Source organism: Telopea speciosissima, chromosome 4 (assembly GCF_018873765.1).
Source record: "Telopea speciosissima isolate NSW1024214 ecotype Mountain lineage chromosome 4, Tspe_v1, whole genome shotgun sequence".
Taxonomy (NCBI): Eukaryota; Viridiplantae; Streptophyta; class Magnoliopsida; order Proteales; family Proteaceae; genus Telopea; species Telopea speciosissima.
In genome coordinates this window covers 6923117-6941583 of record NC_057919.1, presented here as the reverse complement: position 1 = coordinate 6941583, position 18467 = coordinate 6923117, and the positions used below count along the sequence as shown (strand labels likewise).

Below are 18467 nucleotides of genomic sequence, written 5' to 3'. Positions count from 1 at the left end.
GGAGGATACAGTAACTCTTTTTTCATTTCTCACATGAAATAACTTCACTGCCCTCTTATATTCAAAACCATCCGCTACTACTCATTGATGCATTCCTCTCTATACCGCTTGCCCAAGAACAGCACCAAAAGTCCGAAAAAGATCCTGTGCATCCGGATCGGAGGGCTGCATGTGCAGTGCCAGACTCAAGGTGCTGCGCTTTGACCACCTTACCACTGCTCGGGTAAGGTGCTTGGGCAGGGATAAGACAGTCAAAACGCACCACCTTGAGTCTGACGCTGCACATGCAGCCCGGATGCACAGGAGCCAGGTCCAAAAAGTCAGGTCGGTCACCATTAGATTGATATCATGTGTTGTTAATTACCCAATTCTAGCTTAAAGGAGAAGTAGGTTGAGCTATTGTAGAATTGGTACCACTGTATTAGAGAGCATGTTGCGCTGTTACGTTCCAATACTATACTCTTTTTTTTTTTTTTGGTCGGGGGGAATCACCAATACTATGCTGCCACTTGGAATGTATTTATAGTCGTTATGGTGTGGACCCGACAATAATATCCTTAGATCGAAAATGAGGGTCACGATAGAGACACGTTTCCCGGCTTGGGGCGTCGGATGGAGATGCCCCGAACGTCTACAGCGAAAACTGAAACCTCGTGAAAGGAGCGAGTCCAACGGAACGGCACAAAGCTGCAAAGGACAAAATTAGGCGCCATTACATACGAAGACAAGAGAGACAGTTCGGAATTTTACGGTTTTGGGTTGTAACTTGTAACTTACTTTCAAGTTACCTCTCTAGTGCTGCACCCTGCACCGGCACAGCTCCTGCTGTGTGCTTTAACGCTCACAAATGAGACATGACAGACCCCTACCTCATTGTCAGTTAAATTTGGGGGATAACGCGTTTTAAAATCTCTTATTTAGGTTTATCTTTATATTCCATTTTAATTAATTAATAATTAATTGATCTGGGTAATTTTTCCTTTTTTGTTTTTTTGCTGAAGATTAGCAATATGTATTAATAATGAGAAAGGGCCAAAAAATAGCTGACCTTGTCTCCTATTCCTATTCGTCTTCTTTATAAATGCTTCCTTTTGTGAGTTTGTCTCCTTTTTAAATTATTAAATAGCTGAGCTGTTAGTTTCTAATTAGGATTGTTGACTGGATATTCCTAATTTTACATTTAAAAAAAACAGAAAGGGCAAAAAAATAAAAGAAAATGATTTATAAGGGAAAAAATAAATAAATTGATTAATTATTATGCCCTCCAAAAAAGGGAAAAATCTTTCCTTTAGAGGGTGTTCGAGTTCAAACCGAAGTGTAAAACACAGAGAAGGCTTTCTCTCGCCAGCTGTTACATTTGCAGCAGAAAGGCCTTCTCTCCCTCTTCTCCACCCAAACCTACTTCCTTCTTTCTCGTTTTTTCCTCCATTGACGACTTTCTCCAAATCTTCCTGTAGAACGGCTCTGATTTGCTGATTTCGCTCTCGATCTGGACGCGGGAGGTGCAGTTTCAGGGGTTTGATCAGAAATTCGACTCGTTGGAGTTTCTGCATCTCGGACGATCGAAGGCGTCGAAAAACCTGTAAGTTTCTCTGATCTCCAGAGATCCAGTTTGTTTTTCTCTTATTTTGCTTGGTACTGGACCATTTTGAACCTGCGATCACTGGAGAGAGAGTAAAATCACAACGCAATAGAGTAATTGTGTCTAGTATCTGTGATCTTTTGTTTGTTTGAACCATTCGGTCCAATGACGGCGGAGACGGACGAGCGCACTGGAGCTTGTCAGGTTTCTAAGGTTGAAATTGAGGAAAGTGTCTCTTCCAATTTGAGTTCCCACGAACACCGGAGGAAGGTCGGCGGTGAATACAATGGCATTGTGCATGATGGCGTGGAGGAGATTGATGGTGATGTGAAGGACGACGGAGACGGTTCTTATGTTTTCGTCGATGGGCCAGATGCGGTCTCCGACGAACTCGAACAAAAGGATCTCGTTGCGGAGCCTGTGGCAGATCCTGCTAAAACTGTCAAGATAGTGCTCGCCGTTGAGGGAGAAACCGTCTTCGAATCAAATGTTGGTTTTGACAGTGGGGAGAAACAGCTCGAAGTCGGGGAATTGAAGATTGAGAATGTAAGCTACGATCAATCTCTCATAGAGAAGAATTGCAATAATGACGGGAGTGTAGTTTCCTCCTCAACTAATGGTACCGCTGTAGAGAATTCGGCTTCCCAGCCAGAAGGAAGCGAATTGGAAAAGAAGGATACGGATAATGAACAAAACAAAGCAGTTGTAGCTTCGGATGTAGAGGGTAGTCAGGAATCTGTTTTCACGACCACAGAGACTGTTGAATCCAAATTGCCTCAGCTTGATCGTGATGAGGTGGAGAAGCAAAATGAGACAGTTCCTTTGGCAGAGATAGACTCTGGTGAGGGGGAAGAGAATAAGGAGTCTATTACTGTTAAGGATGATGTTGAATGTGAATTACAACAGCTTGATGATGAAGAGAAGGTCGAGGAGGTTGCCGGCGTGGAGAAGAATGAAGAGAAATGTACCTTAGATTCAGCTACAGAGGTGGAAGAAAACCAACTGGAAGGAAGCCGAATGGAAAAGAATGGCATGGATATTGAACAAAACAAAGCAGTTTTAGCGCCGGATGTAAAGGGTAGTCAGGAATCTATATTCACGACCATAGAGGCTGTTGAATCCAAATTGCCTCAGCTTGATCGTTGTGAGGTGGAGAAGCAAAATGGGACAGTTCCTTTGGCAGAGGTAGAATCTGGTGAGGGGGAAGAGAATAAGGAGTCTATTACTGTTAAGGATGATGTTGAATGTGAATTACAACAGCTTGATAATGAAGAGAAGGTCGAGGAGGTTGACGGCATGGAGAAGAATGAAGAGAAATGTACCTTAGATTCAGCTACAGAGGTAGAAGAAAACCAACCGGAAGGAAGCGAAATGGAAAAGAATGATGTGGATATTGAACAAAACAAAGCAGTTTTAGCTCCGGATGTAAAGGGTAGTCAGGAATCTATATTCACGACCACAGAGGTTGTTGAATCCAAATTGCATCAGCTTGATCGTTATGAGGTGGAGAAGCAAAATGGGACAGTTCCTTTGACAGACGTAGAATCTGGTGAGGGGGAAGAGAATAAGGAGTCTATTACTGTTAAGGATGATGTTGAATGTGAATTACAACAGCTTGATAATGAAGAGAAGGTCGAGGAGGTTGACGGTGTGGAGAAGAATGAAGAGCAATGTAAATTAGACTCAGCTACGGAGGTAGAATCTGGTGAGGGGGAAGAGAATAAGGAGTCTACTACTGTTAAGGATGCTGTTGAATGTGAATTACAACAGCTTGATAATGAAGAGAAGGTCGAGGAGGTTGACGGTGTGGAGACGAATGAAGAGCAATGTAAATTAGACTCAGCTACAGAGGTAGAATCTGGTGAGGGGGAAGAGAATAAGGAGTTTACTACTGTTAAGGATGCTGTTGAATGTGAATTGCAACAGCTTGATAATGAAGAGAAGGTCGAGGCGGTTGACGGTGTGGAGAAGAATGAAGAGCAATGTAAATTAGACTCAGCTACAGAGGTAGAAGAAAACCAACAGGAAGGAAGCGGAATGGAAAAGAATGATTCGGTTGAACAAAACATAGCAGTTGTGGCACCGGATGTAGTAGGTAATCAGGAATCTATATTCACAACCACAGAGGCTGTTGAATCCAAATTGCCTCAGCTTGATTGTGATGAGGTGGAGAAGCAAAATGGGACTGTTCCTTTGGCAGAGGTAGAATCTGGTGAGGCGGAAGAGAATAAGGAGTCAATTACTGTCAATGATGCTGTTGCATGTGAATTACAACAGCTTGATAATGACGAAAAGGTTGAGGTGGTTGACAGTGTAGAGAAGAATGAGGAGCAATGTAAATTAGATTCAGCTACAGAGGTAAAAGAAAACCAGGAATCTGAAATGATGGTTGAGGACGCTGCTGAATCTCAGGCACATCAGCTCCACGATGGGAAAGAGAAAGCCGAGGAGCCAAGGAAATTGGACTTGGCTACAGAAGAAGAATATCAAGAATCTCGAGTCACAGATACAAAGGATATTGAGTTAGAGTTTGGTCAGCTTGACAATAGGGAGGCAAAGGACCCAGAAGTAATTGATGAGATTCCTGTGAACAATCTTTCAATTGCCATCGGGTTGGAAGCAGCAACAGGTCCTATAAATACACAGTTAGAAGGAGAAGCTCTTAGTGGTTCCATTGAAAGTGGAGAGAGCTTGCCCGATGGCCCAGCTGCTTCAGAAATTGAAGTTATTAATGATTTGGCTGTATGCAATCGAAACATGACATGTTCTGCACATATTGAACCAAAATCCAAGAATGTAGATGGTTCCGCCAAAAATCTTGAAAGCTTTCCTCACTTGGTTGATGAAGTGGAACAAGAAACTGAAGTCGAAAACATGTCTGTTGAAAATGGTGAAAGCTTGCCTACAGACCCTGTAGATAATACGATATCAGAAGCTGAAGTTAGAAATCCTTGTGTTGAAATCAGTGAAAGCTTACCTGTTGAAGGTGCCAAGTTGGAAACTGTAGATGCAAATGGCTCCACTGATGTAGTTGAAAGCAGACCTACTTGCATAGCTGGTGATGGGAAGTCAGAAACTGATATTATCAATGGTTCGGTTGAGGGTGACATTTCTATACCTAGTCTTGCTGAGAATTTGGAGATGAAACCAGAAGTTATGAATGGTTTTGCTGAAAGTGTCAGAAGCTTGCCTAGTTGCTCCGTTGATGATGCTGAGATAGAATCTGAAGTTTTGAATTGTTCTGTTGACAATGGGATTAGCTTGCCTACTTGTCATGTTGCTGATGTGGAACTAATATCTGAAGCTGGAAATGGATCTGGTGCAAGTGCCAATGCGCCTTCTGCAGATTCTTTCAACTTAGGAGCCATTGTTCAAGATGGCTCTGTTGAAAATGGTGAGGCCGCAGCTCACAGTGTCAATGATTGTGAAAATGAAGGAACGCAGTCCACTAGTGAAGATAGTGATGGTAAACCAATCTGTCAAGAAGTTGATACTGAAAGGATTCAGAGGGATGAGGGCCCAAAATCTTCCCCCAAGGGTTCCAGTGCTGATGCTGTGGATGAACAGAAGGTGGATACAGAGGTGGTGAAAAAGCCATTCAATTTCTTGATAAAAATGCCAAGATTTGTTGACGATAAGCTTAGAGAACAGATTGGACTTGCTCAGCTACAGGTTGAGGAGAAGACTCAAAGCAGGGATGCTATAAGAGCTACAATTCAAACGGCAAGGGTGAGTAATTCTTATCAAATACATGGTGCTTCTTTTAGTCTTCAGATAAGGTTTAGGTTACATCTTATTTAATTGGCAATCTTTTTAACAGGCAACTTGTAACGAGTACCGGGATAAATTTGAGGCTGCCAAGTCAGAAGAAAGAATTGCTCGTGATGCTCTCAATGTCAAACGTCAGGAAATAGACTCTGTTCAATCAGCAATTTCCATTGATGATATTGATGAGAGGGTTGGTCTCACCATCTTTTACTGATTACTGTTTTGAATTCGTATTTTATTATCAGAGATGTGCTTTATTCTTTATGCGCTTCTCTCGAGTCTTGATTTTATGACCTGAATGCAGATACATAACATGGAACATATGATACAACATGAAACTATGCCGTTGAAAGAAGAAAAACAACTCATACGTGAAATCAAGCAATTGAAAAATCTTCGGGAGCAACTATCTTCTCATATGGGTAGACAGGATGAACGTCAGCAGGCATCAGACCAAAGATACAGAATAGAAGAGCGTTTTAAGGTATTAAAAGATTAATACACGTTCCTTATCACCATTGTTGGATTTTGTAATACAGTTCATGTGACCCTTTGTTTGAATTTGCTGTATCATGTAGCTTCTGAAACAGGAGTTAGAGTCCCTGAGAAAAAAGGTTTCTCAAACTGAAGGGGTAACAAAGGTTGCGAGGGCAAAATATTTTGATGAAAATGAAAAGCTAAGAAAATTGCAATCACAGTTTAGAGCTGCAGATGATCTTCGTCAAGAGGCATATGCACATCTTCAGAATCTCCGAAAAGAATTGTATGAGAAGGTATTTCTCTTCCACTTTCATGGATAAACATTTCCTGTTATGCTCTAGTGTTCAAGTTGCAATGCATAGATCAGTGGCATTGGAATAGTATTGCTCTGTGAGTAATTTTCTTATGTAGATTGCCTGCGGCATTGCTTGATGCGATGGTAAAAAAGCTCAGGCTGCCAGCATGAAGATATGGGGTCAAGTATGAGGATTGCCACTTTGTGCAAAACATTCTGAAGTGTAGGACTGACTCTGGTCCTCCCCTTCTTGACCCTGTAAAAGCAGGACTCTTACTGGTTTAGGACCCTTTTTAGATTTGCTTGTAGGATTAGATTTATTTTCAATTTCTTCAAAAATGTCAATCCTGGTATTGTAAATTGTTTATAAGTTCGGCCAGTGTATGATTCCCAAAACAAAACAGGTGTAGGTCCATTTTTTGGCATAAGGAAACTCTGGGTCATTTCCTGATTAATAGGGACTCCTTTACTCCTTGTAGATTTCTTCCCCTGTTTTGCTAGGTGGGTTTTCTTCCATAAGTTTGATGTCTATAATGATGACATGTTTGGTGGAATGCACGCTCAGGTTCATTAAGAGTCAAGGGTCAGATTGTGGGAGGGAATTGAAAAAATTCAGCTGTTTTATGATACTTGTTGATGTTTTGTTTCGGGTGTTCCATTTTGGTCTTTATCTAATGCATATCTTTATAGATAAGTAAATACACCGAGAGAAAGAAACAAACAGACTAGAGAAATTAAAAAATTGTTTGCAGCAACAAAGCTAAACCCCACCTTTTGATGCAGTAGCACTTGACTGGTTGGACAAGTATGACTGGGTTTGGAAACCAAAACCCAAACTGGTGGAGGGCTGGTAGGGAAGAAGGGAATATCAGCGTTGCAGGGGGGAAATCACATAAGAAGAAAGAGAGAGGGGGGGGGGGGGGAGAGTCCACATGCACAGCCACACAGGCTACTCAAACCATAACTCAACTATTCCATTCTATTCAATCTATCTCCAACAATGGGGTTTAAAATCAATTCAAATAAGGAAACTAAGAAGAATTGGGAAATCAAATATCTACAAAGCTAACAGAATGGAATAAAGAAAAAACACATCATTTTCCCTAAGTAACATAGATTCTTAAAATCTTACTAGATCCAAAAACTCAAACTCCTAATCGACCCAGTTTCAGATAAACCCAAATACTAAAACAAAGATATCCTACTAAACCCAAAACTTAATTGGACCTGGTTCGTATTCATATGGGTTCCCCAATGAGTTTGGGCCGGTCCAAGGAATTGCTCTTGCATCACAAACGGAACCGGTCCAACCTGAGTTTTTGGTCCAATAAGGGTCAGTAGTAGTTTAGTGGACTTTTTAGGTACCTAGGAGCAATCATCAATAGGGAAGGTGATATAGAAGATGATGTCTCAGAGAGGATTAAAGTAGGATGGCTGAAGTAGAGTGGTGCATCTAGAGTGTTATGTGATTGACGGATTCCTTTAAAGCTTAAAGGAAAATTTTCAGGATAGTCATAAGACTGGCTATGATGTATGGCGCTGAATGTTGGGCAGTTAAGAAGTGTCATATAGATAAGCCAAATGTAGCAGAGATGAGGATGTTGAGATGGATGAGTGGCAAAACCAGGAAGGATAAAATAAGGAATGACCATATTAGAGCTGGTTTGGGAGTAGCTCCGATTCAAGATAAGCTATGAGAAATTCGTCTGAGGTGGTAAGCTACGAGAAGTTTGGCTGAGCTGGTATGGACTTGTTCAACGGAGGCCGCTGGATGCTCCAGTTCGTAGGAGTGACGATTCAGATTGAAGGTACTAAAAGAGCTAGGGGCTGATGCAAATCCGGGTGATGCAGCTCCAAGAAGGAGGAAGAAGAAGAAGAAACCCTAAACTTAGGGTTTAAATAGGGAGCCGTAGGCTGGGATTTCTATTTTTCCATACTTAGTTATTTTTCTGTTTTTTAGATTGAACCGGCTTAAATTGGTCGCATCCAATTGGTTCAATTGGTCTAATTTAAGTGAAATGTTCCTATTGGCTAATAGGTTCTTATATCCTATTGGCTAGTATGGAATCTTCACTTAAGTTAATTGTTCTAAGTTAGATTCTTTTATTTTTAAGTTAGTAGGGGTAGTTAAGTCATTATACTGTTTTAAGTAATTAATTAGACTTAAACCTCTCTCTTCCACGTTTTTGTGAAGGAGAGGCATTTAATTTGTAGTAGGAATTGGCCTATGGCCTTATTATAAATATAAGAGATCGTGGGAGGCTCCCCCACAATTGAAATTTGAATTAAAAAACTGTTTTCTGCTGCTGCTCCTTGCTCTTCAAGAGTGTTTGCATCCTTGTGGGTACATCAAGGTGGAAGGGTGGGTGGAATCCTGCGACTCCTTACGCCGTGACTGCTGGGAGGGTCTCTCTTCGAAGGTGATTTCATCCTTCATCCCTTAACTTGCTGCCGGTGGAATCCTATAGTAAGTTGAGATTTAAATTTCTGTTTTTAGTTTCCTTCCCTCTCCCATTCGATCCCTCTTGTTTCTCTATTTGAATTTCCAAAACCCTAGATCATCTAGGCATTATCCAGCCATCATCCTACCTCTGTTTTACACCAAAATCAGAGCACAGCCTTCCCATACCATCTCCCCCACTCGACCAGACTTGCTGCCCATTCTGTCCAGCCAAACCCTAAAATCCCTCTTATCCTTTAAACCCTAAAAAACCCTAATTTTCTGCTGGGACATATTCAGCCATCAGAAAACCTCCCTGCTGCAGCCGAACCTTCCCCCTAGTCCCTCTAACACTCGACCTTAAGCCCTGCCCCTGAATCCTACTGTAAACCCCAGTTTTGGCTATTTTCCTAATTTTAAAAACCCGGAACCCTAACCCTAAATCTGCAGAATTTTGAAACCTAACCAAATCCAGATATTTTTATATCAGAATGACCCTCTAAACCTGCAGATTAAAACCCTATAAACCCCATTCCCAAATTCCCATCCTAAACCCTAATTTTGCCCTAAAACAGCCCCTAATCAGCCCTAAACAGCAGGCTTACCCTAAGCTTGGTTCTACTTGGTTCCTAGTGGGATTAATTCCTATTCTAGGACTACATTACCGGGGTTCCGAAACCCCTTTTTGGATCACTTGTGGATCCACTCAAACACTTATATACCAACTGCAAGAAACGATGGCAATTTTGTAGTTAAATAGAAACTCAAAAGGCTAATTTAAAGGAACAATGGCAAATCTGTAAATAATTTGAACAGTAGAAAGATCTTTTGGAGGATAGGACGGAATTGGACCTAGCTGGGATAAGTTTATTAGACAGAGGGTAAAATTGAAAGATAACTTAAAAGAGGGATTTAATAAAAATAACTTTAGAAAAGCGGGGCTGTTCTGTAATTTCAATTAACAGTGCTTTCTTCTAGCTCTCGACAAACAGCAAAGGATGAAGAACTGCCTTTATTTGACAAAGCCAACTCTCTCATATGATCGCTAATGGATTCAAAGTTTTGAAGGGAAGGAATCACCTCGCAGTTCTATGAAATCCACCAGATCACAACCTAAAACAGCAACCAGAATTAAATAAAAAAAATTACTGTAGTTAGAACAGGCAGTAAAACAGAACCAACAATGATTTTCAACTCTGCAACTCACAGCAGAAAGGTCTGTCCGTTATAATACCTTGATGTTTGAGTCACATATAGAAACCCTATCCTCGACCAAAATCTCATACCAGACTGTTCAGTTACTGTGGAGATCAAACTCAACAGTTGGGGTTACAAGCACCGCCCAGAAACAGAGAATAGAATAGTTTTTAAGAAAAACTAAAACTAAAGAGGCGGAAAAGGAAGAAATATGTGAAAAAGAATAGATATCAAACCTGGTAGAAGAACCGGCTGATTCAGATGAAGTAAAGAGAAGAAGAATCGAAGACAAGAGAGAAATATGCGCAACTCACAGTAACCGCGGCTTTCAACCCAAATTAATTTTTATTCCAAAACACTATATTCAATCGATGGGAGTACATGCCCTTTTAAAAGTTAAAAAAATCCTATTCCTATTTTGAAACTGAATGGAGTTTAACTCTATCTGGACTCAATTGAAACAAACTTGGACTCAAACTCTGCTTCTAACTAAACAAAAGGAAATAAATAAAATAATTCCTAATTTATCCAACGCCTATCTGCATCATGCATCAGGGGCAGGCCTAAAATGACTCTAGGAGAAGTGGTGAGGAAAGACATGTATAGTTTAGGTCTTGTGTCTAGTATGATGTCACATAGAGCTGATTGAAGGGCAAGGATCGTTGTAGCCGACCCTAGTTAATTTGTTTTAGACTGATTCATAGCTGTGGTTGGCATGTTCCGTTTCCTTTACAGTTATTGTAATCGTTTTTAAAAAAAAATATATAATTATAGTGTCCTAGTAAGAATCCGTGTAGCTGACCCTATTTAGTTGGGATAAAGCTGAGTTGTTGTTGTTGTAAGGGTTGGTGGTAGTTTAGTTAATCTTTATGTCTTTTATTTGCTTTGGTTAGGATACGTAAGAGATAGGCTAGTTATTTTGAATTCTATTTTAGTTAGAGTTGGATTAAGAGATATAGTTTGATTGCGAATTAGTTTCAGTTTTATATTTCAATTAGGACTCTTTTGATGTCTGTCTATTTATACATTGTAATCTAACGATGGAAGCACTGACTGAAAAATACAAGGATTGCTCGTTTGAGTGTGTGGTTATGTGATTCTCTCCCTTCCCGGTAGCTCTGAGATCCCATCTCAGACTTCTCTTCCCTATCTGGCTCGCCACCATCCTTGCTTCATATTCCTTGCTGTCTACAAGTTCCTTAAATATGACAAGACTTGGTAATGTAGAATTCAGTTCAACTAAGCCAACTCCCTTAAATAGGGTCGATAATAGGTCAGAATTGATTCTGAAAATTGATATTCAATTGCGGACAGAATAGGAGATCGATCACTTTGTTCAGCAGCAGATTTACTCTTCGATTGCAGGACTTGAAGCAAATCACAGTATCACACAATGAAAATAAAAAAACAAAAATAAGAAAAATAAGAAAAATAAGAAAAATAGAAGATAGGGTAGGCTATCTCAGCCTTGGGTCTCTCACCCACAGCTATGTCAGCTGTTGAATAGATAATTCTCTCCCAAAGTCCAGTGCAAGCATTGCTTGAAAATATTTTTCATCAATTGGTCTTTCCTTACAATGGGTGCCAATTTATAGCTCAGGCAAGCTTACAAAAATAGAAGGTAGGAAATAGAAACTTTCTAAAATAGAAACTAACTGAAAATAGCAACTAAGGCTTTATGGAATCAGCCTTCTAAACTAGCAAGGTTACTAAGAAAGAAGGAAAACAAAATTACTAACTAATCAGCAATAAAATCTGCCTTGTCTTGCTATCTTCAGTGGGGCACATAGAACATCAAATATTTGCTTGGACTTCCTTCTCCATTCAAGGCTTGTGGACCCACAACACTGTTCACGTGAACAGTAATACATGAACTACTTGGGTACTGTTCACGTGAATAGTAATGCATGAACAGCAACTTTTTCCGGAATTTTTTTTATGGTCCTTATCCTCTTTATGCATTGATCTACATCACCTGGCCTGTATTTTCTAACACTAACCTCATCTCTGATATCCTCTAAATCACAAATTTAAATATTTAAAAGCCCTTTTCTTTTGTAATTAAGAACATGGAGGTGTACTGGGAAGTAACAACTTAGCATATGAATCTGTATGCTATGCAAGCTGAAAGGAAGATCATCAAGATGTTGGGGCAGTGAAGCAATCCGTCTGTCCGTCCATATTTTTCCTTCCTTTCACTTTTCCTATGTAATTGTTTCTCAGTGAATACCTCAGTCGTTGCCATGAATTACTTTTTAGTAGGCTCCACCCCTAGTTGGGGACTTAATTTAGAAGTAGTTCAAGAACCACTGAGGGCGGGCCTTGGTGCAACAGTAAAGTTTGCTCCATTGTGACCAAGTGATCGCGGGTTTGAGTCTGGAAACAGCCTCTCTGCGAAAGCAAGGGTAAGGCTGCTTACATTGTGACCCTCCCTAGAACCCGCAGTGGCGGGAGCCTCATGCACTGGGTACGCCCTTTTTAGTTCAAGTAAGAACCACTCTACGGTAGGATCGATCAAACGTACTCAGACTTGCAGTAGATCAAGCACACACAAATTGATTGGAAAATAAAAGAAAATAGAATGTAGAATAAGGGAGAAAAGGATAGGAGGGGTTGGCTATCTCAGCCTGGGCATCTCACAATTCTCAGCCTCTGTCAGGACAATGGTTTGCACAAAGCAACATCTATTCTTCATTCAAATCGTGGGGAGGCCTCTAAGGGCCATTACAAATATATAGGCTCAAGGACTAAGCCCAAAATAGAAAGTCTGTAGAAGAACTGAGACTTGAGTTACAAGTAATTGACCTTTGCTAAGAAACAAATTAGAAGGTAACTAAATAGAAACTTAGCTAAGCAACTGAAATAGAATTTCTAATTTTACTAAGACTAATCAGCACTGAAATAATAAAAAAGGAAACAAAATCTTCTAGAAGCATTCCCACACAAGGCAGTATAGCTGTGACACTGTTCATGTGAACAGTACCACACGAACAATAACTCGTGAACGGTAACTCTTTTCTGAATTCTATTTTCGTCCCTCTCTTCTTCATGCTTCGATCTACATCAACTCTCTTCCACTTAAAAGAAACTCGACCTCGAGTTTTTTGGAATTTAGGGATGAGCTTGGTATGGTGCAGGTCCAGTTTCAGCCCAAAACAGTACTCCAGCATCTCACAGATGTTTCGAATGTAATCTTCGAGACAAGGAGCTTTCTCTTCAAAACTCTCCCACTTAAAAGAAACTCGAGGTCGTTTTTTGGAATTTAGGGATGAGCTTGGTATGGTGCAGGTCCAGTTTCAGCCCAAAACAGTACTCCAGCACCTCACAGATGTTTCGAATGTAATCTTCGACACAAGGAGCTTTCTCTTAAAAAATTCAGGTGGGATAACGAACTCTATACGATCAACTTCAATATCATTAGTCGTGCCCATTGGGTCGCCGACGAATGTGTCTTCAACCTTCTCTGCTTCAAACTCATACTCTTTAAGTTCTTCCTTGTCATTCACAGTCTCCTCATGGTTTTTTCAACCACCTAGTCAATTGTATTGCCAAGTTCCACATCGGTCATCCATTTCCTCAACTTTGTTTGCTTCAAATTCTTCAATGTAAGCCTTGACATTCAAAACATCAAGGGTTGACTCTTCCTTGACTACATAAATTGATGGAGCTTCAAATTTACCTCAATTTCATGTTCTGGTTCACTGATTGGAGGTTTTTTTCTCTTGTTGCTCTTCCATCTTCAAAACTTCAATGATTGCTATAGTAGCATCCCTTGGAGGTGGAGGGGAGAGGGAACCAAACTTGGCTTCAAATGTTTGCTCAAAAGAGGAGAGGCCATGCAGTCTAATAATTGTTTCACGCTCTCTTCAAGTGTAAATACCTGTTGGTGGTAATCTCGTCGAAGAGATAGCTTTCTTTGCATACGTCCCGGTAGGTACTTGTTCCTCAACTCGTACTTCATCTCTTGATTCTCTTCCCAAGTCCTAGGTTCACGTCTTCTAGCTCTGAGTCTCTCTTGATGGAGTTTCCACCATTTTCTAGCATGACCAATCAATCTGGAGTAAACAAACCCAAGCTTCTGTTCCTCTGTCGGGTTGTACCAGTCAAGATATTCCTCCAGAGAATCCAATCAATCAAGGAAGAAGAGTAGATCCCTTTATCCAACAAAGTAAGGAACTTTTGACTTCATCTTTCTTGTACTAACATCAACCCTAGGAGGTGATAGGTTCTGATACCAAATAATGTAGAAGTAGTTCAAGTAAGAACCACTTTACAGTAGGATCGATCAAACGTACTGAGGCTTGTAGTAGATCAAGCACATACAGATTGATTTGAAAATAAAAGAAAACAGAAGGTAGAGGACGATGGATAGATAGAAGAAGGGAGATCGGGATAGGAGGGGTTGGCTAATCTCAGCTTTTGGGCATCTCACCCTTCCCAGTCTCTGTTAGGACAAAGGTTTGCAAAAAGCAACATCTATTCTTCATTCAAATCGTGGGGAGGCCTGTAAGGGCCTTTACAAATATATTGGCTCAAGGACTACGCCCAAAATAGAAACAATGAAAAGTGAAAGTCTCTAGAAGAGCTGAGACTTGAGTTACAAGTAATTGAACTTTGCTAAGAAACAAAATTAGAAGGTAACTAAATAAAAACTCTTAACTCAGTTAAGCAACTAAAATAGAAATTCTAATTTATCTAAGACTAATAAGGACCATAGTTCAAAAACTCGTTTCGCCTCTGTCGAAATCTCGAATATTTCAAGTATTTCGGTCAAGTCGAAACGAAATGCAAGTTCAAATTGAAAAAATGCAATATTTCGAAATTTCTGAAAATTTCAAAAATCTCAGTAATTTTGGTCACATCTTGTTTCGGAAATTTCGGTCATTTCGACATTTTACACCCACAAATAGTCAAGCAAAATTCATAGAAAAAATACCATATTTTGATGAAATTTCGGTATCTCGGAAATTCAGTCAGACCGAAACACCGAAACGAAACGAGATTTTAAACCTTGATAAGGACTGAAATGACAGAAAAGGAAACAAAATCTTCTAGAAGCATTCCCACACAAGGCAGTATAGCTGTGACACTGTTCACGTGAGCAGTACCACGCGAACAGTAACTGGGGTACTGTTCACATATACAGTAACTAGTGAACAGTAACTTTTTCTGAATCTATTTCGATCCCTCTCTTCTTCATGCTTCGATCTACATCAGGACTTGTCCCTTAAGTAGCTAAACTCAAAATGGCGGGTGATCCCTTTTAAGATGGCTGGATTCTTGCCATTTTATTTTGTTACATCAATATGTTGCTAGGTATTTTCCAGGCTTGTTTCGTTGTTCTAGTGCATTCCATGAAAGGTACCATGGATATGGGAGAGTTTGTTTCTCTTTTGCGTTTTGCTCTGGGTGTATGAATGCATTCTTTGAACTTTGTTACCGAATTGAATAAAGAGGGTTGCCATGTTTGTTATGCCTTGATTGTGGAGATTTTACTTCTTCCCGTAATAGGAATGCACATATTTGTCCCATTGGTTCTGTGGGATCTGTCTTACTATCCGTTGAGTTCCTTGGATTTCCATAGGACCAAAACTGAGTGCAGTTATCTTTACCATCTATATTCAACATAAAAATGACTGATATGATTGCATGGATCATTTGCTTGGTATGGCTTTTGGTGGGTTGAAAACTTTCGTCTTGATGGACGGGTTGCAATCTTCTGGTATACCCCTAATGTGCATCAGACCTGAGATAGAAAAGGTGGATGTCATGTGTAAAAGTCGTGTTGTTTTTCCCAATTAAGACCTACCCAAACTACAAGAGACCTCTATTGGCTGAATAATGAAAAATTCCTTGATTCTCAAATGGTTTGTTCTAGAAAGGAAGAAAAACAATTCATCAGAAGCAGCAATGAAAGGGTAAGAAGAAAGTTTGACCCTTTGAATTCTTTATCCTTACCCAGATTATTTGAATTTGCAGAGCAAATATTTTCGAATGTACAAGGATGAACTGAGGGCTGCCAATGATTATGCATCTGCTGGAGATAGGGAGGCTCTCCAACTTCTATGTGTTAACCAGGTGAGTTTTTCCTTTATCTAGCGAACGAATATTAGTGATATTTATTATTGAACATTTGACATTATGGTGCAGGTGGAGAGAGTAATGGAGCTATGGAACAAGAATGATGAGTTCCGAAAAGAATACATCAGATGCAACACAATGAGTACATTAAGGAGGTTGAGGACATTAGATGGTAGATCACTTGGCCCTGATGAGGAGCCTCCTGTCATACACACTGTTTTGGATGAAAGAGTTGATTCTGCTCTTGTAACCTCATCCCATATAGATTCTGCATTGGTCGTTTCACCTTCAGAACCAGAAAATTCAGTTGTACCCCCAGCAGCTGAAAAGGGAGAAGTCAAGTCTGTGGTGAAGGTGCAACAGGAGAATGCAACTGCTAAGCCGAAGAAGGCCTCTAAACCAACTGCTTTGGAAAATGGCTTGGCGACTTTTTCTGGCAGGGAGGAGAAAGAGGTGGAAGAAGAGAATAAGAAAACGAAAGAGGAAGAGGAGTTGGCGAGGAAAACCGAGGAGTTGAGAAGGGAAGAAGCTGCTGCCAGACTTAAGGAACAACTTCGTCTGGAGGAGAAGGTCAAAGCCAAGGAGGCAGAGGAGAGGAAGAGGCGCAATGCAGAGAAGGCCCAGGCAAGGGCTGAATTGAGAGCACAGAGGGAAGCTGAGCTCAAAGAGAAGGTAACTCTGAATTCTTGAAATTGCTTAAGCCTCGAGTCCTAGCATCCTGAAATGAAGCCCCACCATTTGTCTGACCACTAGTTCTGACCTGGTCTGGTTAGGAAATACTTTTTCATTAAAACCTTCACCTTAGAAAACACCCATTTACTTATCTATCATTTAGCATTGATCAATGGTGGTATGAACTTTTTGCAGGAAAGAGAGAAGAGGGCAAAGAAGAAGGAAAAGAAGAAGGTAGCTGTAGCTGAGGGAGCTAATGTTGGCACTGAAGGAGAATCTGCTCCAAGCACTGAGAACACACCATCTGAAACTACTGCCTGTGAACCCGAAATCAAGGAGAAGACCATGTCAGTGGTGAAGAGGTCTCAGAAACCGTCACTGCTAGCCAAGCAGACTAAGACAAAGCCTCTCCCCCCACCTCTTCGCAACAAGGGTAAGCGAAGAATGCAAACATGGATGTGGTTTCTAATTCTAACCCTGGTTGTTCTTGCCTTGTTCTTCTTAGGAAGTGTTGGCGTTTCTTTTAAATTTGGCCTGCCAAGTTTTGGCTTTTAAACTATATCAGCTTATAAAGTATGCATTATATACAGTATTGGTTTTGGTTTACCCATAGAAACGTAGGCCATTCTTTTCTGCACTAGAAGTGTCTAGTCTTCTCCCCCCTCCCCCTCCCCAAAATCTATAGTCAGTTGTTACAAAGACCCCCCACCCTTTTTTTATACATATACTCTGGGGAGATTGGTTTTCTGTTATTGCTATCAACAACAATAATTGGTTTCAGGTGTTGTTTTCGTGCAATATAATGAAATAAGAAGAATGATTTGTTACTATTAGTTTGTTGTCTATTGTTCTTGTTCATGTATACGTGGTTAATCTGGTGATTCGGTGGGTTCCTCCCTCCCTAAGTGTGCTACTGGAAAATTGTATTCAGAAAAAGGTGGAGTGAGGAGGGAACATTGATTATGGATATTGACTGTTCTATAATTATATTTACAGTTTATATATATTAAATAGAGTTTATCTTAGATTAATCCCACATCGACTAAGTTTTGAACTTTTGATGATTTCATAATGCCAGTTGGAATACCCAACTAAATATAGTTATTATCTTTCAAATTGTCAATTATTTTTTGGGCAACTCAAATTGTCATTCACTTGATACTGTACAGAATAAACATCTGGTTGTCCAGTGTTCAGGGTCACTGAATGATACCATTGAATAGCTATGTTTGACTCTTGAACCCTTTTGACCAGATTGTGATGTAGGTTGAAATTTCAAACCTATCTTTTATTCAATTTTAAACCTATCTGAGATCCCTTTGAAGTAACAGGTTTGAAAAGTCTATGAGATGAACTCAATATGATCTTAATAGTTACTTTTGAAAAATCAAGGAAAAAAATGCACACATGGTGGATCATATAGTTGAGATAAACCTTTTGTTGACTATCAAATTATTAGACCACATGGCAGGAAATTGGTAGGAAAATATTCCTAGCTGTGATAAAGAAAATCAAATAGATTATAACACTCCACTTATCTGCTGATTATGACTGCCACTATAACACAACGTTGACAAAGTACTAGTGAGACGCACTTTCAAAGTATCCTTTTGAAAGAGGTGTGCTTTTAACTCTTGAGAGGTGGTAATGTAAGTTAATCCTTCAATAAAATACTCGTTTTATCAATATCAATAGAAATTTTGACTCATATCTTTCGATTCCGAAAAAGAATTAGACTTTAGATTAATTCATGAATCATAATAAGAATTCTATCTCTCTTTCTTACCCGCCCCTTGACGCCTAAGGCAACCTTTCTTGCTTGCTCGGCCTAATATAGTAGAGTTGTGCTTTCTTAGTACATTTTTTTTCATTACCAATCTGTCATCTTACAGCATGAAGTTACCTAATGTTCGTCTTCTGACGGAGAGATGTTACCCTTTTGCTAGTAAGCA

The 18467-nt window shown here is 40.0% G+C and overlaps 1 protein-coding gene across 4 annotated transcripts; it reads left to right on the top strand.

The window, feature by feature from the left end:
• The first annotated feature begins 1292 nt into the window (after window positions 1-1292).
• On the top strand, window positions 1293-17342 carry LOC122658125. Of its 4 annotated transcripts, XM_043853025.1 has the most exons (10): window positions 1293-1582; window positions 1730-3121; window positions 3278-3433; window positions 3590-5311; window positions 5403-5540; window positions 5655-5834; window positions 5929-6123; window positions 15742-15840; window positions 15913-16515; window positions 16711-17342. In XM_043853025.1, the coding sequence occupies exons 2-10, from the start codon at window positions 1748-1750 to the stop codon at window positions 17068-17070; spliced, it is 4827 nt and encodes a 1608-aa protein (XP_043708960.1). In that variant the 5' UTR covers window positions 1293-1582; window positions 1730-1747; the 3' UTR covers window positions 17071-17342. The 4 variants fall into 4 exon arrangements, with proteins under 4 accessions (XP_043708960.1, XP_043708959.1, XP_043708958.1 ...); XM_043853024.1 differs by having other exon boundaries at window positions 1293-3121; window positions 3278-3370; window positions 3527-5311; XM_043853023.1 differs by having other exon boundaries at window positions 1293-3121.
• The last annotated feature ends 1125 nt before the right edge of the window (window positions 17343-18467 follow it).